Raw genomic sequence first — 26,456 nt, forward strand, 5'->3', positions numbered from 1 at the left:
AACAACCTAAATGAGCCTAGAGGCAGATGTCTTCCTAGAGCCTCCAGACAAGGAATCTGCCTTGCTAACACCTTCCTCTCAGCCTTATGATACTCTGACCATTGAATCCAGCCTGCTGTAAGCTATACGTTAATAAATGGGTGTTATTTGAAGCCACTTAGCTTGTGGTAATCTGTTATGCATCAACAGGAAACGAATACATAGTCCTTTACATTTCGTTTGCTCAGGAGCCAGATGAGTTTCAGAACTGGGTCATTTGTGCCTATGCAGGTGGCACTCAGCCAAGTAAACTGCGGCCATGTGCTATCAAGTTCTCTCTCAAATTCACCAATATACCTGGGAGTTGTGCTGGTCTCCATAGCGGTTCAGTTAACGAGGTCTTTTTCTCAAACTTGGTGGGTTGATTTTGAGCATGATTCAATTGCAAAATTATTGTTTAACATAACTCTATCCATAAATTGTTATTTGTTTATTAACGGAGAGATATTAAAACTTTTTTACAAAGAATAAAAATCTTCACTTTCAGTTTTATGTTTCATTTTTTTGTTCACTTTACTAATTTCGTTCTGAGAGAGGAAGCCTAGTCTTTTTAACAAATGATGCTGGAGAAAACGGATGTCCACAGGCTAAAAAAACTCAACCCAAACTTCACCCCTTTCACACTAATTAACTCAAAAATGGATCACAAAATTAAATATAAAATATAATACTATAAAACTTTTAGAAAAAATCCTGGGAGAAAACCTCTGGGATCTAGGGCTAGGCAAGGAGTTCTTTTTTAAGTACATTTTAATGATATTTTATTTTCCATTGTAGATTGACGTGTACCTTCACTTATTCTGAGAAAAAATAAAATCTATTCAATTTGCCCTTCCAGGTTTATAGACAAATCACATGAATTGATCATATTATAAACCCATAGTTGGTCAACAGTAGAACCATGCAGTGTTTTCCTGAGGAGAAACCTTTCTTTATGTTCATGAAATTTTTGGAGGATTAGGGCTGTAACTAGAGGGTCGGGGTAAGCTGGGGATTCTGCCAGTGGAGGTGAGAGCAGGGAGGGAATTCACCAAACCCAAGGACAGGCAAACCTGTCAGAAACTGCTGGAGAGAGAGGACAGTTACTTGGGATTCAAATCTGCTGATCAACCTTGGTGTGCTATGTTTTGTGGAGCAATAAAAATAGTATTTACCAGCAAAAACTGGAATAGGTAATGCAAATTTAAGGATGCTAAAACGCACACATATGTATGTGCATATATACATACACAAAACATATATATGTATACATGTATATATCTGTATATATACGTCTGTGTATTTTTTCCAGCTTTATTGAAGTATGATTGACAAATAAAAATTGTATATTTTTAGGTTGTACAATATCATGTTTTGATCTACATACACATTGTGAAAATGATTCCACAATCATTTCACAAAGTGAAATCAGGAAATCATACCATAATCAAGCTAATTTACATATTCATTATTTCCCATAGTTATCTTTTGTGTGCGTGTGTGCCTGTGTGTCTGTGTGTGTGGTGAGAACACTTGAGATCTATTCTTCTAGAAAACTTCAAGTATACAGTACATTATTACTAACTATAGTCACCATGCTGTACATGAAATTTCTAGAACTACTCATCTTATAACTGAAAGTTTGTACTCTCCATATTTGTAATTTAAATTGTTAGGCAATAAATATGCAGGCATATTTTCCTATCCTCTCTCTTACACATCTTTCAAATAATGTTGTGAAACATTTTCAGTTTTTTCAATAATTCAAATATAATTTTCAAACAGTCAAAAAAGCACACGGAGTTGTTTTTCACTACCCTATTTTACATATATTTGTTAGTAAATAAATGGTTCTCCAGACTGTTCAGCATATTAAATGTTAAAGTAAACAAGGGATAATTGCTCCTTATTTTTAGAACAGTAGATTTACAATATATGTAGCTGTTACAAGTCACATATTTAAATTATTTTAAACATCTTCTTTGGTAATAGGTTTTTTTTTATGACTTTGTGTCAAAATAGAAACAATACCTCGAAGTAAATCTGCTTTTTAATCCATGTTCTGTGAACACCTAAATTTTACAATGAAAAATTTCAAAAGCTGCAAGGATATCCATATTTGAAATATAAAATAAATGATAAATTCAGTAATTGGGAATTTTCTTTGCCCTATTAAACATCAATTTTTAATGCTGTTTTATTCTTACAGATTCTTCTCAAAATATATTGGCTACTTGAGAGATGTCATTACACTCCTGTGATTTATACAGAAGGTAAGTTAGAAAACTTTAATTCTTGTGTCCATTAATTAACAAACTTTTAATAAACACTTTTCATCAGGGACTAGAGTAAGTACTGGCAATGTGGTCAGACATGCTTCACTCCTCTCTCTTGCCTGCAAGGAGCTTTCAGTGTAGTGAGGTGGATGGACCTAGAGTCTGTCATACAGAGTGAAGTAAGTCAGAAAGAGAAAAACAAATACCGTATGCTAACACGTATATATGGAATCTAAGAAAAAAAAAAAAAAAAAGGTCATGAAGAACCTAGGGGCAGGACGGGAATAAAGACACAGACCTACTAGAGAATGGACTTGAGGATATGGGGAGGGGGAAGGGTAAGCTGTGACAAAGTGAGAGAGTGTCATGGACATATATACAATACCAAATGTAAAATAGATAGCTAGTGGGAAGCAGCCACATAGCACAGGGAGATCAGCTCAGTGCTTTGTGACCACATAGAGGGGTGGGATAGGGAGGGTGGGAGGGAGGGAGACACAAGAGGGAAGAGATATGGGAACATATGTATATGTATAACTGATACACTTTGTTATAAAGCAGAAACTAACACACCATTGTAAAGCAATTATACTCCAATAAAGATGTTAAAAAAAAAAAAAAGATATGCAGTGGTTGTCACAGGGGAGAAGTGCAAAGTGGTCTAGGCAACACAGCACAGGGGACCAGTCCTCATTGGGGCAGTAGAGAAGGCTTTCTGCAGTAAGCAGTGTTTAGTGAAAGGGCTGAAGAATGGGGGTGTTCTCCACGGGGTGCCAGAGTTAGCTGGTTAGGATGAGATCATTCCAACGTCTATGTTCTCCAGCCAAACAACCAGGAACATACCTGGGAACCAGTTTAGTCTAGAACAAGTTGGATTGATTACTCATGGCAGTGAGGGAAGACACACACCATGGGGAATCCTGGGGTGTCTCAGTAAGAGGGTGTTAGAAAAGAGCTACTACAAGATTTGGGCTTTAGTTGGGTGACTTGGGAGAGGGTCTAAAAGTGATGGGCCACTTTAAATTGGATGCTGAAAGCCAAGGCAATTCTATAATTCATCTCAATAAATTTTAGCTACAAGAGGGAAGACTATAGTCAAAATAAAGCCATTACTGGAAACAAAGTAGATGTCACTCATTTTAACCAAGAGAATGGAGTGTTTGGTATTTTGGGGGGATGGCACAGTGACTTCTTTTTCTGTACTTAGAAAACAGTTGTGAATTGCCTTCACTTTATCTCACTTCATCATTATCTCAGAGTAATCTTGCTTGGCATTGGTATTCTGTGATACCTTTTGGTATTTATGTCCAGGCTTACCTCTGGATATCATCAGGGCTGTTGTTGTTTTTGCTTTTTTTTTTTTTTCCTCTCACAAGACAAATGAAGCATGGGGGAAGCATTTAGCTTCAATTGGAAGGCATCATTCTAGAATTTTAGAAATCAATGGAAAAGTACAGGTCTTCTAGCCAAACCCATACATCTGTTTGTATGAAGGACAGATTAACAGAGTAAGTGCATTGGTAGCTTGAATTTGTTTTCTAAGATTTGCTTAGCTCCCCTACTCCCATATTTTATACTTGTTATATTTTGATACAGTAAACATTCATAAATGTGAAAACCACCAGTAAGATTTCAGTTCATCCATCTTCCCTTAAATACTTTCTCAGCCTGGGCACGTTGATTCCCTTTGCTTAGGATTTAAATCTCTTATCAGTCCACCTCCCCAACTCTATTCAGTAGGAAACTGGTGAAATGATATCAGAGTGGGATGACATAAAACAAAGAAGACATCCACATGCACAAATAAACTGTATATAAAGTCTGCTCATAATTTGAATACAAAGTGTTTTAATAAAAAAGAATTTAACCACTGCTAAATTATCCATATACTGAGTAAAAGCAAAAATGTTACCCTAATAAAAAGAGTGTAGACATGATAGCCCATGAAGCCATGTGGGATGAAATTAAAAATAGAGTATGTCTCCAGAGATTATCAGGCAACACTTTTTTCAAGTTTGTAATGTATAGTATTTTTTTTACCATTCCTTTTTGTATTGATAAATCAAGCATGTCATATCATATCATATAGTTTGTATTATATGTCATATCATATCATATCAATCAGTATTTTTTACCATTCCTTTGTGTATTGATACATTAATCATGTCATGTCATATTATATATCATTTATTATATATCATATCATGAAATGTTTCATTTGATGGTCATCTATCTGAGAGCAAGTTGCAAGATTTTCACACTTTCACTGAGTGCTTCACTGACATCCAGCTTGACCTTGACAAGTATATCTGACCTTCCCGCTGTGTTAGAGATCAGAGTGTGTGAAATATTGACAACTACTGAAGATTACTGGGTAATGTAGACAGTGTGCAGTGGATCGACCAGTATGGACTCTTAAGTCCATTTTCTACATCTAGTCATGTGTTCAAGTGATTGGTTTTGGCATCAAAACTGAAATACTTCTCTTTCTCAACTTGCTGTTCACACATTATCTTCCAATGGCAAGTGCTGACAACTACAGATGCTGCTTTCACTAAAACTTCATTATTGACTCAACTCCCCTCATCTTAGCTTAAAACCCCTGAATTGGGAGAAAGTGTATCCGATCTGCCTGTGCTTAAGCTGGATCACAGCAGTTGCTTGGCCTAATAGCTGAGACCCTTTCTCAATATGCCAGCTTGTGAGTGTGATCAGTGGTTGTGCACCCTAGGTATATTGATCTGATGTTTAATTTTGTCTAATATTTTTACTCTCCTGCTTACTAGTCAAGTCACTATATCCATAAATTTGACTTAATGAGTCCATTTTTCTTTTCTTTCTTCAGAACTGTTTACCTGATCCAAAACACCTTCCAGTGGATTTTCTATATGTAAAACCTGTTTTTTAAATTAGTAAATAAAACTACTGCCTTCAGAATTTTGCCTCGAAAGCAACAGGATGCTTTCAACAATCTAATGTAAATGCAAACCACTGCATTCTTAACTAAAAGCCATTCTCCTGGGTATGGTGTGTGCTGCTGTTCACCAATCTCTGCTAGATGCTGCCTGAGGTCCCCCTTGCTTCTACACCCTCACACATTCCCCCTGCAGCTCTGATGCTGCTGGAAGGTCCGGAAGTTCCTGCACTGTATTCTAACTGGATCTGTGCTCTTACTACAGACTTGGGGTCCCTACCAATCCACAGCTGCATGGTGTTTGCAGGCCAGTGGGGGGAGAATGGTCCCCTTACGTGTGTTACCTGCCCTCTGCCTACAAGGTGAAACTCAGGGCTGACGGGGTCCCTCTGAGTTTCAGAGTTTGGTGAAACAGATATTCTAGAGTTTCTTCATGGTTCTCCTTCTCCCTGGACAGGCCACACACATGTGCTTTGCCTGACAGAGCCCAGAGCCCATGGCTGTTTTGGATTCTGGTTTGATTCCTTAGAAAAGGCCAGGAATCTGGTTCATGTCAGTGTTCTCCAACATTTCTATCCTTCTCCTACTCAGTAAAAAGTTTTCTGAGCATGAAGATCCAGTGTGTAGATTTATGCATTTGCAAATTAAATGCATGTACTATGGTTCCGTAATTTATATGCAAGACAAAGATTATACAGATATAGGAATTTTAAAAGAATGAGATGAGGAGGAATGCAAATGGAAGTTCTAACATTTTCTTCCTGCATTCTAGCGTACTGTCTTGTCCACTCTGACTGGCGGGCTTCCCCATCAAGAAGTCTCTTAGTGAAACTCCATGCCGCTCAGGTGAGGGGGTGTGTGGGGACATGGGGGCAAAGCAGGGATGGTATTTCCAGGAACTGGATTTTGTGTACTTTTGCCTTCAACTCTCGAAATCTGCATGGATGACCTTGAATTGCAGGTGGATTCAAGATTCAGAGAGTTAATGTTTTTCATGATGGAGTTCTATCCAGAGAGGTGGATGTGGATCACACTACATTGCATTGTTTTTCCTGGAAGTTTCTTTCTCTTGTTATTCTTTTCCTTTTAAGCCATGCTATGATGAAAAATAACAGACTGTTATCAAAGAAGGGTAGTATACTCTTAAATACTTTAAGTGGCAAAACGATTTTTTTTTTTTTTTTTTGCTAAAACAGTAATAGGTGCCATAACCTCGTGGTGGTGGAAATAATTTACACTAGGTTTATCATCTGGATGATCTATGAAAAGGATTCTTTCACACAGGTTATATGATGTAGCAGAGGAAGCATTTGGTCTGCGTCAGTTGTGGAAAGCGAATATCTGTATGGTTTGGGGAATCCCTCTCTGTCTCAGGGTCCCCATTTGTTCATTAGGTGACCAGACTACAGAAGAGGCCACAGTCATTTTTTGGTAATGACTTTCCTTCATCATCCTCCTTCTCCTGTTCCCTCCCCACTCCTGCTCTCCTCCTTCTCCTCTTCTTCTTCCTCACCTAATCTCCTTCATCTAAAGTCCGCAGTTAAGTCCCCAGACAGACAATGAAGGAGGGCTCTAGGGTGTAGGGTGGTGAAAGGCAGGGTCATCTAGGAGTAAATAGAGGGAAGGAGCAGCACCCATCACTTTGGCCAAGTTGTAGTTCCTCCTTCAATTATGGACAAATCTTTTAGGTGGTATCCTGGCCATGGCCAGCAGACCCGAGACCTGCCTGTCCTTCTTGATCTACTCTTTGCAAATCCTTTCATCAGATAGCTTTGGGGGAGTCCTTCCAGTTTTAATAGACTAAAATTTATGTACTTATTTGTGGGGCAAATGTATCTCAGCTGCCTACCTGAAGTCCCCACCTTTTTTCTTCTACTGGGAAAGTTCAAGGAAATGTAATGGTTTTTCCAGAAACTGTTTGTGCCGGTTGTTCTGTTTACCCTCATGTTCCATTCCATGAGGGATGAGAATGGCCATAGAGCCTAATTTATAAACCGCATATCCTATGCATCCCTTATGTAAAATTATTCTAGCCCACAAATCTTAAAAAAAGAATGTTAATGCATCCCATCCAGAGGACCAGCTGAAGCACACACACACACACAAATGCTTAGACCAAAGAGCTGTGTCACTCAAATTTCTTGTTATCAGGATGAGATGAGGCAACTGTGTTTTCCTATGAAAGATGCCAGTATTTCCTAAATCCTCATATATTTTGTTGGGAATTACATTATTTTATAATGCCTCTTACTAGAATTTAGTTTTATCTCAAACACATGGTTCAGAAATATTGGCTTAAACTTCCAAGAAGAGAGTGTCATTTTCATGAATGTGAGATGTTGTAGTTGTGGGTATCTATAGGAAAACAACGAGCTAGTCTAGTTAGTAAATACTATTGATTGGCTATTAGAGGACATCTGTGGCTACTTTCCCAAGTTCTGTGATTCAGTAACATAAGAAAATGTCACAAAGGGAGCACATTTCAAAAAATTAATAGCTATGATTTTGTAAAATATTTTACAGCCTGAATATTTGTTTTTCTTAATTAAAGAAAATACACAGGGCCCTCACATCAGCTCACTCCTCTCTTTTGAGAGAAAGGACCATGACACTGTTACCCCACAGAGTGACCTGAGAGACTTAACCAGACATAATACTTGACATCTGTACATTATCCAGTTTTTACCATGTAAAGGGCAACAGAATTTATGACCAATGAGAAATATGTAGTCTCAACTGAGTGCAAAATTTGGAAAGTATTAGGCAGACAGTGAGACCTCTATTATTATTATAATAGAAATGCTGATTAAAGATATACTTTCTTTAACAGATGTTAAAATGCCAATTCCCAAGCGATATGAGGTAATATATATTTCAAGCACCAATTAAGTGACATATTTTCTAAGATTTCAAAATTCTTTTAAGCAATGTATCCTTTTTGTAGCCCTATAATAAATAAATAAAATATAAATTTCCTGAGTCTTGGAAAATGCACATTTCTTATTAATTATATAAAATATGAATTCTTCTAAATGGTTCAGAAGTTTAAGTTATCACAGGTGAACATTAGGATTTTTTCACGTTCTAGAGACATGCATACCATACAACCATCTTGACTGTACTACTGTATTTTAAAAGGAGTAAAATAAACAATATCATTTAATATTAGGCAGTTAAGTACAAATATGCCAGATAATGTAGTAGAGATATTGCCAAAAATCTGTCACATTTGTGAATAAGCTTCTTGTGTCTGATAAGGTGGCTCACTTCATTGAAAAATAAAGCAAACCTCACAAACCTGACACAAGCTATTCTGTGCGAAATCCCACGCCATTTGCACAGCTAGGAAGTAGGGGTTAGATGCCTCTTTGCTGGTTCATTTCACCATGGATCCCACTTGCTGTAGGCCTCTCTACATCATGTTTCCAAAGGAGAGAAGTCACTTTGAGTGCAGGAACTTGTCCCCAGCAAAACAAAGCATGTGACCCCCTGATGCCATTTGACTGAACGATATTTAAAATTGGACAAAGATTTTTCCCTCATTAGATGCTGGCAGAGTTTTACTTCTTTTCAAAGTCTGTCATTCTTTCAACTGTGAGTCAGAGCTCAAGCTAACTAAAACCTGTGAAGGAAAGGATTTTGCGGGTTTTCATGGGGAATCTGTAATTCTTCTTTTTCAGAAGTGGGTGAGTGGGTGTCAGGGTGTCATTTGAGTGGGTGTCAGGCCGCTGTTTGAAGGGTCTCTGTGGTCTCGCTGGGGCGCTGGGCGCCTGTGTGTGGACTGCATGGAACTGTGTGCAGGTCCCTTGCGATTTCTCTTCTCAGCGAGGGCTCTGTATAAGGCTCCTGTGAGAGGTCTCTGTGAAGTCTATGTATTATCTCTGAGAGGTCCCTGTGTGGGGTGAGTGTGGGTCCCCGTGTAGGGTGAGTGTGGGTCCCCGTGCGGAACCAGTGTGGGTCGCCATGTGGAATCAGTGTGGGTTCCCATGTGGGGTGAGTGTGGGTCCCCGTGTGGGGTGAGTGTGGGTCCCCGTGCGGAACCAGTGTGGGTCCCCATGTGGGGTGAGTGTGGGTCCCCGTGTGGGGTGAGTGTGGGTCCCCGTGTGGAGTCAGTGTGGGTCCCCGTGTGGGGTCAGTGTGGGTCCCCCTGTGGGGACTCTTAGTGGGGGGCCCTCCATTGCTGGCCTTTCTGCACCTCACAGAAGGAGAAGGGCAAAGGGACTTGCAGCTTCTTGTTTCTTGCTGCTCTGTCAGTGTCCCTCTGTGTCACTTCTCCCGACAGGTGCCTTGGGCGTCCAGCACCCTCAAACCCAGCACTCACCTCTTGGTGCCCCTGAGAGGACCCGGCAGCAGTCAGGCTCAGGGGCCCCGCTCTGTGCCAGCCTCTGCTGAGCTCTGGAGGTTGTGCTGTGCTCTGGGTCCCAGCCCCTCCCAGGGCCCCTGGCTGTGCCCCCAGTGCGGTGTCGGCCCCGGAGGAGGGGCCCAGAGGTGAGACCTGGCTCCAGGGAGAAAGCACAGCACAAGCAGGCCTGTGGCCGCTCCCCCTCAGCAGGTCCTGGTCCCGCATGTTGGGGTCCTGACAGGCGTAGGGCAGGGCCATTCAAGCTGTCACCTGGATCAGGGGACCCTCCTGGAGCAGGACTCTGCAGCACGGGAGTGACTGTGACACAGAGCCCCGGGTTGCTCTGTGGAATTGCTCCTGTCTCCCTGGTTTCCCGTGTGGACGGGCCGGGGAGGAAAGCTGACGGCACCCTTGTTCTCCGCAGGTCACTTCCAGCCCGCTGGGTGACACATCCTGTCTGCTGGCCTCTTCCCCCTCCAGGCTCTGGGGTGAGCAAGGCTGACAGCAGGTGAGACTTGCTACGACCCCAGCACAATCCCTGAGCCTGTGAAGTCCCACTTGTCCCCTGGGGGCCTCCTTGGGCCACGCGTGTAGGTAAAGGTCACAGACCGCGAGTCTGTCGTGAGCTCCCAGTCCTGTGAAAGTTGATTAAATACATTGTGGGGAAGTGAACCTTCCCTGCTTGGGGGCTCCACGGCCTCTGGGAGCCTGGCCCTCCGTGGAGGAGCTCCAGGGGCCTTCCCTCTGTCTGGGCTCTGGGAGCTGGAGTAGGGGGAGAGTCTGGGCTGGGGCCACCATAAGCCACTGGCCCCTGACTTCTTTTCTCTGGGCCTGTACACGGTGGTGGGACGCCAGGGGCTCCTTGGTCACTGCGCCATTTATGGGCGCCTCTGCCACTTGCCTCCTTGCCCTGCATCCCACCCTAGGGGCACATGACAGACAGTGAGGTGACTGCACACACAGTCACACCCCTGCTCGTTCCCCAGGGGGCGGTGAGCACTGTGAGTAGGGCTGTCCTCTCCTCCGGGGCAGGGGTGGATGGCCCTCGGCGGCCTCCATGCTCGTCACCTCACACCCTCAGACCTGGGAGTGCGCGGTCCTCCTCCTCACCGCTGCTCCAGAGTGTGAGAAGGACAGAGGACGGGTGACGCTCCCGGCCCACCTCAATCCCAGCTCCATCGGGGAGAGAAGGAGCTTCCAGGGCAGGCATCATCTATCCCCACCAAGACATGGGGGCAAGGTTTCTGCCACGTCTGGACTCTGGGCTCCCTCCTTATTCTGACATGTGAACTTGTCTCTGACACTTGCTGGAGCCTGAGGGGAATTTCAGCCTCTGCAGACCCCTCCCCTACAGTCCCACAAGTTCAGGGTAGAGAGAGAGCAGGAGAGGACTGAGCCGGTTCCTGAGAAGGGGGAGGTCTTTAGGTTTAGTTCACCTTGACACGTCCTGAATGCTGTTGCTTGTTTCTGTAATGCTGCTATTATGGAAACTTAAATGCAGTGAGGGAATTGAGGTGAGGATGGGTATTCCATGCTGGGATCAACCTCCCTCCATGGCCCCATCCCATCTGGAAGCCAAAGCAGGCACCTGGGAAGAGTGGACCCTGATCCCTTCCCTTCCCCCCAGCAGGGCACAGACAGAGGCCACCACCTCTCATGAGAAGAAACATTTATTTTGGGAAACAAAAATTGTGGTAGGAAGAAGCCATTAACACATAGACAATGTGTTAACATGAGAAGAAACAGGTTTTCTTTTTATGAACTGCACTTGTTCTTGCACTGCTTTCCTACCGGGAGAGGCATGAGAAGCACGCTCTGGTTGACCAGAGGGAACACAGATGGCGCAGGTGGCCTGAGTCACCTGCCACCCTTGGTCTGTGCTGGCAGGGTCTGACTGGGGACTCCAGTTCCCTGGGTGGGAAGGCCAACTTGTCGCCCCTGCCTCTGGTATGCCTGCTGTTGTTAAGGTAGCTGTGGTCCTTGCGGGTGGCTTGGTGACTGTAGGCTGTATCTTTCAACACTCTTCTCTGTTCTGAAGAGGAGAGAACCCTGTGGTAGTGGGAATGCCCCTCTGCTGGGGCCTGGAGCTGTTCTGGGTGCTGATTTAACTCTGAGGCACAGAGTCCTTGGTGAAGCCCCAGTTTGTCTACTAGGGCCTGTCCAACAGCTGTTCCAATCGCCCGAGGATCAATAGCCCTGCTCTCTACAACAGATTTGCCTTTGATTGGCTCCTGGTGGTGAGCAGTGGCTGATACAGGCTTGCCTTTTTGAAGGGATTCTTCTGTTCTTTTGCCTTTTTTATTGCGGCTAAGATACTGCAGAAAGCGCCTTGTCCATTTTTTGCTTTCTGGTGAAAGCTCTCTCTTCTCTGGCGAGAGCTGGGGGTGTTTGCTCCCAAGGGACTCTCCTCTTTCCCTGACCTGAGAAGCGTGGCTCATCCCACTTGCTTGAGAAGCCTTTAGTGCTGAAGACCTTTCTTCATACTCTCCCGGTTTGGGCCTCCAATCGTCCTCCCTCACATCAGTTGGGGCAAACATCTTGCTCTGGCTGTTCATTTCTTCATCCTCTTCTGGTTTGAGCCTCTCACAGACCTCCCCATCATCAGTTGAGGCAAACTGGCCCTTACACGGGTCCCTAACCTTTGCTTTCCTGGGTTCCTGTTGTCCCTGGTTGCTTCTCGTTTCTTCGTGTTCTCCTGGTTGCAGTCTCCTAACGCTCCTGCACTCCTCAGCTGGGGCAAGCGTCTCGCTCTGGCTTCTTGTTTCTTCATGCTGTCCTGGTTGGGGCTTCGTGAAACCCCTCCACTCCTCAGCTGATGCGAGCACCTCCGTCTGGCCCTTCATTTCTTCATGCTCTTTCGGTTGGGGCCCCTTAAAGTCCCTCCGCTCCTCAGTTGGGGCAGACATCTTGCTCTGGCTGTTCATTTCTTCATCCTCTTCTGGTTTGAGCCTCTCACAGACCACCCCCTCATCAGCTGAGGCAAACTGGCCCTTACACGGGTCCCTAATTTTTGGTTCCCTGGGTTCCTCTTGTCCCTGGCTGCTCCTCATTTCTTCATGCTTTCCAGGTTGGAGCCTCTTAGAGCCCCTCCGCTCCTCGGTTGGGGCAGACATCTCGCTCTGGCTCTTGAATGAGTCCGTACGTGTTGGGTTTCTGAACTCCCGCGGCCCCCGGCTGCTCCGTTCACTCGCGTTGAGGTCACATGGCACCGCCTGGAACGCGGGCGCGTCCTCACTGGCACGTTCCCTCTGGGAACCGGAAAGAGACCTATGAGAAGCCAAGGTGTCTGCAGGAAGGAGCACATCCGCGTGAGAGTCTTGAAGGAGCTCCCCAGTGGCACGGCCTTGAGCCACCTGTGTTTTAAGGCATGGCTCCTTTGGATGTTGGGCAACTGACTTTGTTGTTAGTGACAGGGTTTTCCTAGCGGCTGGAAACCCCAAGACAGTCCCATTCTCCCAGCTTCTGCCCATGAGGTTGACTGTGGGCATCTGATAAGGCAGTCTGCCCTCCTGTCCAGTCAGAGGGGCCTCTGAGGGCCCATAGCTGTCACCAGGTGAAGTCTTTCCCAGGGCCCTCTGGATTTCTGTATGCTCAGGTGAGGGAACAGGGAGGGGACTCACCAGGGTGGGAACTGTTGCTTTTGTTATCACTTTCATTCCCTGATGGGGCTGAGGTTTTCCCAAGAACTTATTAGCAAAGTTGGCTTTTGAGTGTGCCCCAGATTGCCAGGTGGCAGAGGGGGAAAAGGTGGACCTTGGAGAGGACAAGGGTTGAGCCCCACATGGCTTGAGATTTATGGGCTCAAAGGCCTGTTTGGGTAGGCCCCACCTGTGCCTTACCCACCACCTTAGAATATGTGTTTCCAGCATCTGCCGAATGCTTGGACTGAGGAAGGAAAGCATACGGGAGGAGTTTACACAGGGTTTCCAAGACTTCAAGGGTGCTAGATTTCTGATTCCCTCGTGAGGGTGGGGCTTAGGAAAAACACAGTTGGCAGCAAGGCAGGATTCACGCACAATCACAGGGATCAAACCTTGATTAATCTGCGTCGACTTTGTGCTCAAATGGGCTTTCAAGATTTCTTCTAGATGTTTCTTCTCTGGGCTACTGGGTAAACAGTTTCCAGAGTCACTCATCAAGGGCCTCATCAGGTATCTTTCAGACTCCTTTTCAGAGTTTCTTTGCAGAAACTTCCCTGGGAGCCTGGCCCTGGAGGAAGCTTTGGAGATCCTCCTCAGACATGGCCTTAGACCCTTGCCGAAATCCTTCCCTGGTTGAAATTGCATTTGACCCTTCCTATGGGATCTCCTAGGGCGCCTGGACCTTATCTTCTGTGGGTCCAGTCTCCTTTTGCCTGTAAAAGCAGAGGGCTGCCAGGGTCCCTGCTTGCCCTGTGCCTGATAAGTCCTTAAAACTTGGCACTGAGAGGAACTCAATTCCAGAGACAGAGACAGGTGGATACTGAGGCACAGGCCCCTCTTGGTTTGAGCTTTGATGAGCCTCTTTTGAAGATGTTGCTTCTGGAGATCAGGGCCAATTAAGTCCTCATGATGAATAGAAACTGACCTTTGGGCCTGAGAGCGCCCCCTCTCTTGGGGAAGGTTGAGACTGAGTTGGCTAAAGCCTTTCTGAGATCTTTTGACCACAGAGGATGAAGGCTTCCCACTTTTCAGTTGCTTCTGCAACAAGGGGCATTTCAGCCATTGAGTTTCAGTTGGGATAAAATATGGTGTCTTGTTCTGAAATGTAGGACAGTCTAGTCCACAGGTACTCATCTGGGGTGGAGAATAAGGTGGTCTGAATGGGAGAGAAGATGGGAGGTAGGGCTGGGCCTGGATCTGAGCCAGAGGTGGGGACTGGCACGGAGGCAAGGTTTGAGTGAAAGGCTGGGGTGGGACCCCCGGGCAGGGCAAGACTGCGGCCTGGGAAGGGCCTAAAGGTATTCTAGGTTGAATTGAAACTGGAAAGCCATTAGAAACTCCACTGAATAAAACAAAGGGTGCCTGCTGTTGAGTAGAGCTCCTAGTAGCCACCAGGGGCTCGCTGTGCAGAGAGAGGTGACCCCAGTAGAGCTGGGTGTATGTCAGTTCCAAGTGGTCCCTCAAGACCTCGGAGTGTAAGAGCTGCCGAGGACCGGGTAGCTGCTCTGTTTTGTCTTTCCTGTTCCAGAAAGATTGAGGGGTTGTGTTGTCCTGCTCAGCACCCAGTGATTTCCACACATTCCCTAAAGTATTCAGGTGGTAGTCTGAGCTCATTTGTTCCGAGAATGACCCATCCTTTTCTTTCCCCTTATGAATCTTTAGTTCTACTTTCATGGTGATTAGAATCTCCAGCAGCTTCTGGACTTCAGGGTTGACAAGTGAGGGGCTACCAGTCTCTACCTGCTTGTCTGCGGGCTCTTCCTGGAAGGGGGCCCCTGGTGGCTGGTGGGACAGGTGTTCTTGCCGGGACTCACTCTGTGATGAGGTGGGGAAGAACAAGGCCTTGGTAGTCTTCCACCAGAAGGACAGGAACAAAATGGGATAGCATGCGAGGCCAAGACTCAAGATGGCTGCGATGGTAGATGCCAAAAAAGAGTTACCTGGAGGTGAGCTCTTGGCAACAGTGCCAAGGGTGATTTTCTTCAAGTTGGATTGGTCTTGAGGTTCTTTTGACAGGGTGGAGGCCACAGGTAAAGAACCCTGGGTCAGAGGAGCCAGGGCAGCTGATGGGCACGTGGCAGGAACAGCCTCTTCTGCAGGTTCCCTGCAGGGCGGGTGGGCTCCAGCAGACGCTGCTCTGCACACCTCACCAGGGGGGTCTTGATAGGAGAGCTGATGAGAGCTGCCCTTGTCAGGGAGCCTGCCCAGGTGGCTTGAGGAGACATGAGGCACAAGCTGCAGCCAGGAGCGCCCAGGGCCAGGAGGGCTGGGCAGGCCAGGCAGGGGTGGGCACCTGTGGCCCACGGCCCTCCATGGCCCCCATGCTGACTTCACAGTGCTCCTGCTGTCCCTTACCCCACGGCTTTGGCCGTACCCCACCCTCAGCGCTCCCCCTCCCAGCTCAGCCCCAGGCTGCCTGCAGCCCAGGTGTCACACCATAGGCTTTGGGTGGAAGAAGAACCCAGGAGAGAAGGGGAAAATTCTTTACCTTTGTAGACGTGAAGTCAGGGCCCGAACCTCTTCCAGGCAATCTCTGAAAACTGGAAAAGAGCAGACTGGGTCATGGTGGTGAAGGCAAGGGCTTAGGGGGTCTTACAGGAGGCTAAGTGCTGTGTCCCTTTAAGGGGACACCATTGGGAGATTGGAGCCCGAGCACCAGCGTCCAGGGCCACATGATCCCTGACAGTGATGGCGAAGCTCATGAAAGGGTTTATCATTTATAAAGTACTTCCATATCCATTACCCCTTGCTGCCCTCCCATCCTCCCTGTGGGGGACAATGGGCAGGGGTCACATCACAGAGGAATCTGAGCAAAGTTAAACAACTTGTCCACGGTCGGACCTGGAGGTCCCACCTCCCAATCCAGGCGCTATTGGTCCACTGTAGCCCACACACCCCTGCTGGGCCACACCCTTTTCCGGGCCCCTTACTGCTTCATTGTGCACATGGACTCTGGGAAGTATCTGGGTTCTGCTCTCCTTCCCAGGAACCTCCCTGAGGGTTCTGTTTCTTGAGGCACAGGCCCTGCCCCTGGCCTCCTCGGAGCCTGTGGAGTGGGCCCTCAGGGCTGGGAGAGATGGGGCCCAACCCTCGGGCCACACAGGGCTGATGGCACAACTTACCTTTCAAAGCTCTGTTTTTCATCTTAACCTTGTGTTTCCCCCTCCACTCCGTCTGATGCTGAGAGACAGAAAAAACGAGGACCTGGGACCCAATTCTCACTCTCCCCTCTCTAGACAAGCATCAGACACTCAGTGTCCATACATAATAGGACTTTTTACATTTAACTAACAGAGCTCTGTGGTTTTTCTTTCCTTTCACTCATTTTTAAAGAGGATAAAAATATTTTCTGTTTTCCTTCTCTGTGAAGGACATAAAGAAGGATTTTCAATGTGAGATTCACCCTGGATTTCTTTTGTCACTGTTCCTCTGCTCAAGAAACACACACGTTCTCTGAACTACGGGTTCATCTGAGCTCCAGCAGGTGGGTCTCTGCTTCCCGAGGCCAGGGCCACTCCAACCCCCGCTCTGAAGCTCTCAGGGCCTCAGCACTGCCAGCAGATCAGCCCTCATCCGAGACACGTGTTCACAGCTGGTGATCCATTGCTCATGGGCCTGTCCTCTGGCTGAGATTGAACTCAGTACCCAGTCCTCGACCTCTGGTCACTGTGTGTGAGACTTGCCCTGGAGCCCTCTACCACACCTGGACAACTGGTCTGAGATCTTTGGATACAAATCCTAGTGTTCACTCTATCCCCTGCCCAGGCTGGCTTGCCCTTAGAGGGATGACGTCCTATTCTTAGGAGTAGATGTCCTATTCTTTCCCATTTCAGGAGTCTCTGAAGTTGATTCAGAAAAGTGGAAATAATAATAGAAAAGAAGGGAGAAGCATGTGCTTGTGGGTCTGGCCCAAGGGTTCCTTACCTTCGTGATGTTTCCATGTTTCCTAGGAGGTGGTGAAGATAGATTATTCTGGAGGTAGGAGACTAACAGGAAATAGAGCCCCAGTCCACACAGAAAGCCAAGGATGGTGGCACTCGCCCAGGAAGTGCGACTGGAGTACAGCCAAGTATCAAAAGTGCTTTTCAGAGAAAAGAGAGGATTCTCCATCATCTGAATCACATTGCTGGCTTCAGGCAACTGAGCACAGGATGTGTACTTGGGGACTGATGTCCTAGGCCTACATCATAGAGCTGTGGTCTGGTCACAAAGGGCTCCTGAGGGTGGGGGAGGGAGTAATAGAGGAGGAGGCTGGACCACGGCCCCTTCCCACCATCCGCCCCACAGCTCTATCCCTCCACCCTCATGGGTCTTCTAGACCTTAGTCAATTTTCTATTCATTCCACCTGGAAATCACATTTTTCCTGGTTCCTCAGATCTCTTGGGGATTTCGAAAGATTCCCTTTCTCTCCTATTGAATCATTACTTATTTCAGCAGAAGCTGAAGATACAATAGGAAGGCCATTAATATACAGTACACTTTTTGCTTCCCTTTCCAATTTTAGTGATTCTGGAATCATCATTTAATGTTGTGATAATATTCAATTGAGAAACTTAAGTTTTCTGTTTTTTGACAAATAATTTGAGCCCTCAACAAACAAAAGTTTTTTGTTTTTTTTTTATTAAATCAAGTGGTCTGCGGATTATCCAGTTCATTTGGATAATACCCGCCATAGGTATGGATCTCTTTCTAATTAATGTTGTCTGGAGAGAAAGATGAAAACAGCTTTTTACAATTTAAATGTCATCGGTCTCCTGTCAGAATACGTTTTTATTGTGCTTTATCTTACAAGATGGTACATTTCCCTACTACTTCCTCAGCATCTGTCGGGTATATTAGGAAATGGGTTTTTTCCTCAGGTAATTGCTCAAATCTATAAGATGGTTTTAGGTCTACTCTCTCTGACCTGTTTTGACCTTTAAACCTCTTCGAGTCCTAGATGCACGTTGCATCTCTTTCTAAGATCCTGGGAGGTGTGGCCATTTGAAAAGCCTTCCCTTTTTATCGCCATTGATATTTACTGTTATACCTCTCTGCGAGGGCTGCTTGATGGGGGTGTCACATGAACATTCCCCCTGCTTGTTTTCTGTGCTTTATGGGAGTAATGTGAGCTTTCTGTTTTAGATAATTTACTATGTTCTCCACTGTGGACAAAGCAGGGAGTGAGCCTATTGCTGTAAGGCAAAACAGCATGATTGATAAGGTGGGTGTAAAACAAGCCAAGAGTCGTGGTCCTCATGTGTGTAATAGGTTCCATGAAGTGAGGGACAAGTGGAAGTGATGCAAAGAGAGAGAATGGAAATGAAACTAAGAAATAATCTGTCCATTTTTATTTTCTTTAATGTCACCAGCCTGGATGAAAAGACTTCAAAGCACATAGAACCAATGAGTCAAAAATTATATTGTAATTATACATCCATTATTTTCATGTGAGTTCTTAGATCATGTTTTACCAGGTATTTTTCTGAAACATTTTTCTGAATAAATGGAAAGGTGTTCCTGATAGGCAGGAAAGGCAGATATCAACATTTTACAATTGACTTCAGAGATGTAGAGAGCTGGAAAGAGTGTTGTTGGAAATTAATGACTTTTTTCAAACCCTTCCTAAAACTGAGGTTGCAGGACAAGCAACCAACAGGAACTCTAGAGAGTGACAGGCACCTGCAGGGAGAAACAGCAACTTGACATTCATTTACTTAAAACAGACACAGACTGAATGAATTATAAGCCCAGAGATTAAACTAGACAATTTTAACAAATTGAGCAACAAAACAAACAACCAAATACCGGATTATAAACCAAAGAATAAAATAAAGGTCCATGAGTCCATACTTATATAAATAAATCATTGACCAGAAAAATAAATTACAGAAAAATTACAAATAATATATAAAGATATTTAGATATTCCTGCCTCCAAGAAGTGGAGTTTTATTTTGACCATGTATTGGGTTTAGTGTTGGGTTTCTAGCTAACAGAGATTTGAGAGAGAAAAAGAATAACTTTACAGTGAATAAACCTGGCAGGTACCACCTAAGTCTAGTGGTCCTGATAACATCCTCAATTATGTCGTCTTGAAATCATGTACCCTCTGATATGATGCATAAGAAAAGCATTCACCTCTGTACTATGCTTCCCCCAAACCCATAACCCAAGTCTAATCATGAGAAAATATCAGAAAAAAGCAAAATGAGAGATATTCAAACTTGAAAAAGTCATGAAAGTCAAGAAAAGACTGAGAAGCTCTCACAGACTGAGGATGACTAGGCAGATAGATAACTAAATGCAACATGTTCTTATTTGGATCTGGATCAGACAAAGGACATTAATGGAAAGACTTGGTGAAAGTAGAATGAAGTCTGCAGTTTACTTAATAGTGTAGTACCAATGTTAATTTCTTAGTATTAACAACTGTAGTATGGTTATATAAGATGTTAACATTAAGAGAAGCAGTTTCCAGAAGTCATCACTCCTATCCTTACGATAAGGAAAATCTGGAAAAACTGGAAATCAACAATTCTTTCCCATTTCAGGAGTCTCTGTAGGTGATTCAGAAAAGTGGAAATAATAATAGAAAAGAAGGGAGAAGCATGTGCTTGTGGGTCTGGCCCAAGGGTTCCTTACCTTCGTGATGTTTCCATGTTTCCTAGGAGGTGGTGAAGATAGATTATTCTGGAGGTAGGAGACTAACAGGAAATAGAGCCCCAGTCCACACAGAAAGCCAAGGATGGTGGCACTCGCCCAGGAAGTGCGACTGGAGTACAGCCAAGTATCAAAAGTGCTTTTCAGAGAAAAGAGAGGATTCTCCATCATCTGAATCACATTGCTGGCTTCAGGCAACTGAGCACAGGATGTGTACTTGGGGACTGATGTCCTAGGCCTACATCATAGAGCTGTGGTCTGGTCACAAAGGGCTCCTGAGGGTGGGGGAGGGAGTAATAGAGGAGGAGGCTGGACCACGGCCCCTCCCCACCATCCGCCCCACAGCTCTATCCCTTCACCCTCATGGGTCTTCTAGACCTTAGTCAATTTTCTATCCATTCCACCTGGAAATCACATTTTTCCTGGTTCCTCAGATCTCTTGGGGATCTCGGCTTGAACCCACCATTTTCATAGCCTTTGAAACTCTGAAATTCTGCCAGGATTTTGGCTGTTTCCCAATGATTTTAACTCTCAGAATCTCCTTTGTTCACAATTCCATCGTTTTTTCATCTCGCATATTTACATTTAAGTTGTATCAATACTTTCTCAGCAAATTTCAGTTATACAATACAGTATTATCAGCTCTGGTCACCACGTTGTACATTAGATCCTAAGACTTTCATCTCATACAAAGTTTGTACCCTGTTGCCACCCTCTCCTTATTTCCCCCAACCCTAGCCCTTGGCAAACACTCCTCTGTTTCTATGAGTTTGACTGTTTTCTGTGTGGATTCTGTATATAATTGATAATAGGCAGTATTTGCCTTTCTCTGTCTGGCTTTCACTTAGCATGATGTCCTCTAGATTCATCCACATTGTTGCAAATATGAACACCACTTTTCCCATATAATAAGTTTTTTACTTTCATCAACCCAGAAATAGAACTTTTTTTAGACTTATTTAATTTTGAATATTTAATTTGTTATAGTTTCCATCCACCTTTGCCGACTTCACTCAGAATAATTAACACAAAAATTCAAACTAATGATGATTATTTCAAATTTACAAAACCAAGTATAACAAAAAGATAAGTAATTTAACCTCTAAATGATATGTTTTGTGTTAGTAACATTATATACTTCTGAAGTTAGAAAAGCTTCACAAGAACTGTACACACACACACACACACACACACACACATTTTGACAGACGAATGCAGTATATTCAAATCCAAAAATTAAGCATGTCCTCATTTTCTCTAAATCTTTTGTATATTGTCTTGACCACATTTCTTCTCACTCTGCCCAAAATAGACAGTCTCCATTCTCCAGAGTTTAGAAACATGTGTGGATCACCCAGAAGTCAGAAATGGGTTAGGTGAGCTTAGGTTCTCATCTTTAGAGTAGACACTGGGACTGGAGGACCAAGGCCTGGGTTAAAGTCATCTACAGTAGCCTTTTCTGATATCCCTAGTGTGTTCTACACATATTCTCTTTTTCATAATACACCTTGCCTTCCCCCTCCTACCCTACCCTCTCCAGACCCTGGAGCTTCGAGTCTTGCCTGTACCTTATAGAGAGGGCACGTTGAGTCTTATAGGAAATCCCCTATGACATCATTGGACATCCCTTTTGGCAGGTGGAATTGGGTATTCACTTAGGGATTGTACTTTTTAATCACTAGCTGGTTAATTTTTCTTAATATGTGAAATATTTATTTGGCTATACTGTCATGAATGTACATGTTCAAGAACATGTCTCTAGCATCTACTGTTGCTTTTATTACAGTCTCTTCACCCTTTATGATATTGTCACTGGGGCATGACAGTCCTCAGTGTGAACAACTAGGGCACCTGAGGAGCATGGAGGTCCCTAATTTAGACAACTAGAATCAATGGAGATCATGGTGGGTCCTGATTTCTGCTTCATTTGCAGGGGGACTTATGACTGAAATGTGAGTCTCATCTTGACCTAGAAAATCAGGCTTGGGCATGCAAGGAATCACCTTCCAATATGATTCTGTGAGATAATGGAAAATATATATTGGTCTCTGCCACCAGTGCCTGGCACAGAGCTCCTGAAGCTCTTGTGATTTCCTGGGTGATAGGAGTGTCTTTTTTTTTTTAATTAATTTTTATTGGGTTATAGTTGATTTGCAATGTTGTATTAGCTTCTGCTGTACAGTAAGGTGAATCAGTTATACATAGACATATACACACTCTTTTTTCGATTCTTTTCCCATATAGGTCATTACAGAGTATCGAGTAGAGTTCCCTGTGCTATACAGTAGGTCGTTATTAGTTATCTATTTTATATAAAAGTGTCTTTTTGTGATAGGGATGGGGCAGGCACGTGGCTATGAGCGAGCAACCATCAGCAGTCCCACTCAGCCACTGGTTGGCTTTGCAGTGGGCCCCTCCCCCTCCCCTTCCTCTGTTTAAAAGGAGCCTGAATTCAGACTGGAGGAAGATGGTTCTTTGAGACACTAGTCTACCATCTTCTCAATCTGCTGGCTTTCTGAACAAAGTCATTATTCCTTACCCCAACACCTCGTCTCCTGATGTACTGGCCTGTCGTGCAGCGAGCAGAGTGAGCTTGGGCTTGGTTTCATTTTGCTCTCGTGAGGTGACTCTGGGTGGGCTCCTGGATGGCTCCTGGGTGAGGGCTGGTCACCAGAAAGACCAAGCCATGATGCAGGCTTGACCTTTTTAGCCCCACCCCACTATTCTCTTGAGAAGGGAGAAGGGCTAAAAAGGGAGTTAATGACTGATCACATGCCTACATGAGGAAGTTTCCGTAAAAATCCCTAAAGCACAGGATTTGGAGAGTTTCCAGGTGGGTGAATACATCCACATTCTGGGAGGGTGACACACCCCAACACTGCGGGGACAGAAGCCCCTGAGTTTGCGACCTTCTCAGATATCATCCTATGTATCTCTTCATCTGAATGTTCATCTATATCTTTTCTCATATCCTTCGATAAACTGGTAAATATAAGTATTTCCCTGAATTCTGTGAGCCACTTTGGCCAATTAATGGAACCCGAGGAGGGGGTCTTGGGCATCATTTCCTGAGTACAAATTATTGATTCTCTGAACCCTTTTGTACACATGAGTGCTTAGATATTCACCTTTGTAGGTATTAGACAGTTACACATACAAACACTTACAGATTATGGAAAGATGATTTTTTACTTGATAAAAAGATAATCTTGGTTATACCAAAAGAGGTCTTGTATAAGTTGTTCTTATTACCCTAAGCTAGTATATTTATTTCCAATTTATGCATATTTTGATCAGAGAATAATTTGTTGCATAGTTAACTCTCTTAGTAGTCACCAAAATCATGTTTAATGTCTTCCTCAAGAGATAAGACAACTTTATACTTAACAAGTCAAACAAAGGTCTCTTTCTGGAGCTGGGACTGAAATTCAAGTCTGCTACTTTATTGCCTCTTATCATCAAATGATGTAGGAACAAATTAAGAAAAATATAGAAGAATGTCAAGTAAGATAGTGGGTATACTGTGAGTTATTTTATTTACTTCGTATTTAAAAACACATAACACTTGTGAAGCGTCAGGTATGGTTCCATTTCAAATACTGACCATTTAATAGTTTAATAGTTTATGTGTGACATAAATAATGTATATCTGTGGGATCTAACACAAAAAAAGAGCATCACAAGCATGTCTGAAAATAGAATTGCTCTTAGCAATGTCAGACCATAACTGTGCAGTTTGTCAAGGTGTTCTTACTATGAAATTCCCAGTGTATCACTTTTCACTGAAACTTCTGATGATATGCATTTCAACCCTACTTTGCTGTTTTGATCAAGGTTTTCCTTCTTTCTACACTTTTACAACAGTACTGTAACATCGTAAGCATGATTCAAAGTGTAGTTCTTTAAAAACTTCCTTTAAGAGAATTTTAGAGAATCCTGCAAAGTACATGTCTCCACATGTATCATCCTACTTCTGTCAAACCACTTAGCATTTGCTTGATAGCGGAATCATCTATGGATATGTCTGACTTTTCTCCTAGATAGCAAATTTCTGGAGAGCAGGGACAGTTTTGGGCAGATTCAAGCAACATGGAGAAACCCTGAGATTCTGTGGGCCCAGGCGTCCCTCTTGCATGCAAGGCCTAGGTAGGGTTTGAGCCGGGTGACTTGCCCAAGATCATATGTCTAGTTTGTGGCAGAAATAGGCCTATCACACAGTCCCTTGACTCTTAGTCCTGTATTTTTATACCACACAGCTCAAGCCAACTGTGACCTGATTGTCCTTGTATAATGAAGATGGCCTTCCAATAAGCCAATAAGTAGATATTGGGCACTAAAATATGCCTAACATAGCAGCATGGGACTAAGGAGGAAATAAAAGAAAACTAATAAGAACCATCATGTATTTATTATTATGCCACCAAATAGAATTTTTTAGCCTTCATCCTTATAGTAAAGTACCAGTTTGGGGAAATAGCCCACTACCTTTGCTCATTTATGCACCGCAGATGATATGAATTGTCATTGGATCTGAAGACAATGTATGTGTTGACTTTAGTATCACAGATCTTATCTTCACTGTGCTATATTTTGCTTATGATCTGTTTATGAATTATGCATCTATGTTTATGAGGGAGATTGTGGTTCTTCCTGAAATGAAAGGTTCCTGGTCTTATTAACAGCTATGCCACGACCTCCACCGTAGTCTTCCAGTTTGCCTGTTTCTTTGGTCTCAGCATTCTCTGCTACGACACACAATGCTAATGTCTGGATTGCGACGCATGTAAATTCCAGCAAGGTGGAAGGAATGAAAGAGGATGAGAGAAATCTAGCACTGCCAGAAATTAAGAAGTGAAAAATCTTGGGGAAATGGGAATGGACACAAAAACCATTAAAGAGAGTTTATTTCATGAAGACAAGGTTGTTTTCACATTCAAAAAAATCAATCATTATTACACATCATATTTATAGGATAAAGGAGGAAAGTCCAATGATCACCTTAGTAGATGCAGAAAAAGAATTTGGTGTAACCCAGTATGTTAAATGACTTATTTTTCTATTGCATCATATTCTTGACAATCCTAATGTTGTTTCTTGTATTTCACAAACTCTAAAACCTAATCCTGCTCAGTACTTTTCTAGGCTTACATGTATATTTCTTATGAAACCTTTAGGGCATGTGTTTAGAATGTAAATCAATAAGGAAACTCTTCCAGAAAACCTAATCCAACTAGGATAGTGTGTATAGTAGAGAGGAACCCTCGTGTTAAATAAAGACCCCTCCCCTAAAAAATTAAGCAGTATTATATTGGATTATTTCCCTGACCTATGTGATGATTTTTATCTCTGTAATAAAAGAAGCCATAAGTATAGGAAGTGCCTGCTGCTCAGTTATTAAGGTGAATTTCAGAAAGATTCCCTTTCTCTCCTATTGAATCATTACTTATTTCAGCAGAAGCTGAAGATACAATAGGAAGGCCATTAATATGCATTACACTTTTTGCTTCCCTTTCCAATTTTAGTGTTTCTGGAGTCATCCTTTAATGTTGTGATAATATTCAATTGAGAAACTTAAGTTTTCTGTTTTTTGACAAATAATTTGAGCCCTCAACAATCAAAAGTTGTTTTTGTTTTTTTTTTATTAAATCAAGTGGTCTGCGGATTATCCAGTTCATTTGGATAATACCCGCCATAGGTATGGATCTCTTTCTAATTAATGTTGTCTGGAGAGAAAGATGAAAACAGCTTTTTACAATTTAAATGTCATCGGTCTCCTGTCAGAATACGTTTTTATTGTGCTTTATCTTACAAGATGGTACATTTCCCTACTACTTCCTCAGCATCTGTCGGGTATATTAGGAAATGGGTTTTTTCCTCAGGTAATTGCTCAAATCTATAAGATGGTTTTAGGTCTACTCTCTCTGACCTGTTTTGACCTTTAAACCTCTTCGAGTCCTAGATGCACGTTGCATCTCTTTCTAAGATCCTGGGAGGTGTGGCCATTTGAAAAGCCTTCCCTTTTTATCGCCATTGATATTTACTGTTATACCTCTCTGCGAGGGCTGCTTGATGGGGGTGTCACATGAACATTCCCCCTGCTTGTTTTCTGTGCTTTATGGGAGTAATGTGAGCTTTCTGTTTTAGATAATTTACTATGTTCTCCACTGTGGACAAAGCAGGGAGTGAGCATATTGCTGTAAGGCAAAACAGCATGATTGATAAGGTGGGTGTAAAACAAGCCAAGAGTCGTGGTCCTCATGTGTGTAATAGGTTCCATGAAGTGAGGGACAAGTGGAAGTGATGCAAAGAGAGAGAATGGAAATGAAACTAAGAAATAATCTGTCCATTTTTATTTTCTTTAATGTCACCAGCCTGGATGAAAAGACTTCAAAGCACATAGAACCAATGAGTCAAAAATTATATTGTAATTATACATCCATTATTTTCATGTGAGTTCTTAGATCATGTTTTACCAGGTATTTTTCTGAAACATTTTTCTGAATAAATGGAAAGGTGTTCCTGATAGGCAGGAAAGGCAGATATCAACATTTTACAATTGACTTCAGAGATGTAGAGAGCTGGAAAGAGTGTTGTTGGAAATTAATGACTTTTTTCAAACCCTT

At 43.6% G+C, this 26,456-nt stretch overlaps 1 protein-coding gene across 1 annotated transcript in view; it reads left to right on the forward strand.

Annotated features, from left to right (window-relative positions):
* The window catches only part of LOC130708403 (serine palmitoyltransferase 1-like), a 243,524-nt gene that overhangs the window by 198,573 nt on the left and 18,495 nt on the right, over positions 1–26,456 (forward strand). Inside the window, exons 5-6 of the mRNA XM_057548370.1 lie at positions 2,228–2,291; positions 5,981–6,054. Of these exons, the coding sequence (XP_057404353.1) occupies positions 2,228–2,291; positions 5,981–6,054 (138 nt within the window). The remainder of the gene's footprint in view (positions 1–2,227; positions 2,292–5,980; positions 6,055–26,456) is intronic.

Source organism: Balaenoptera acutorostrata, chromosome 6 (genome assembly GCF_949987535.1).
Source record: "Balaenoptera acutorostrata chromosome 6, mBalAcu1.1, whole genome shotgun sequence".
In the NCBI taxonomy this organism is placed as follows: domain Eukaryota; kingdom Metazoa; phylum Chordata; class Mammalia; order Artiodactyla; family Balaenopteridae; genus Balaenoptera; species Balaenoptera acutorostrata.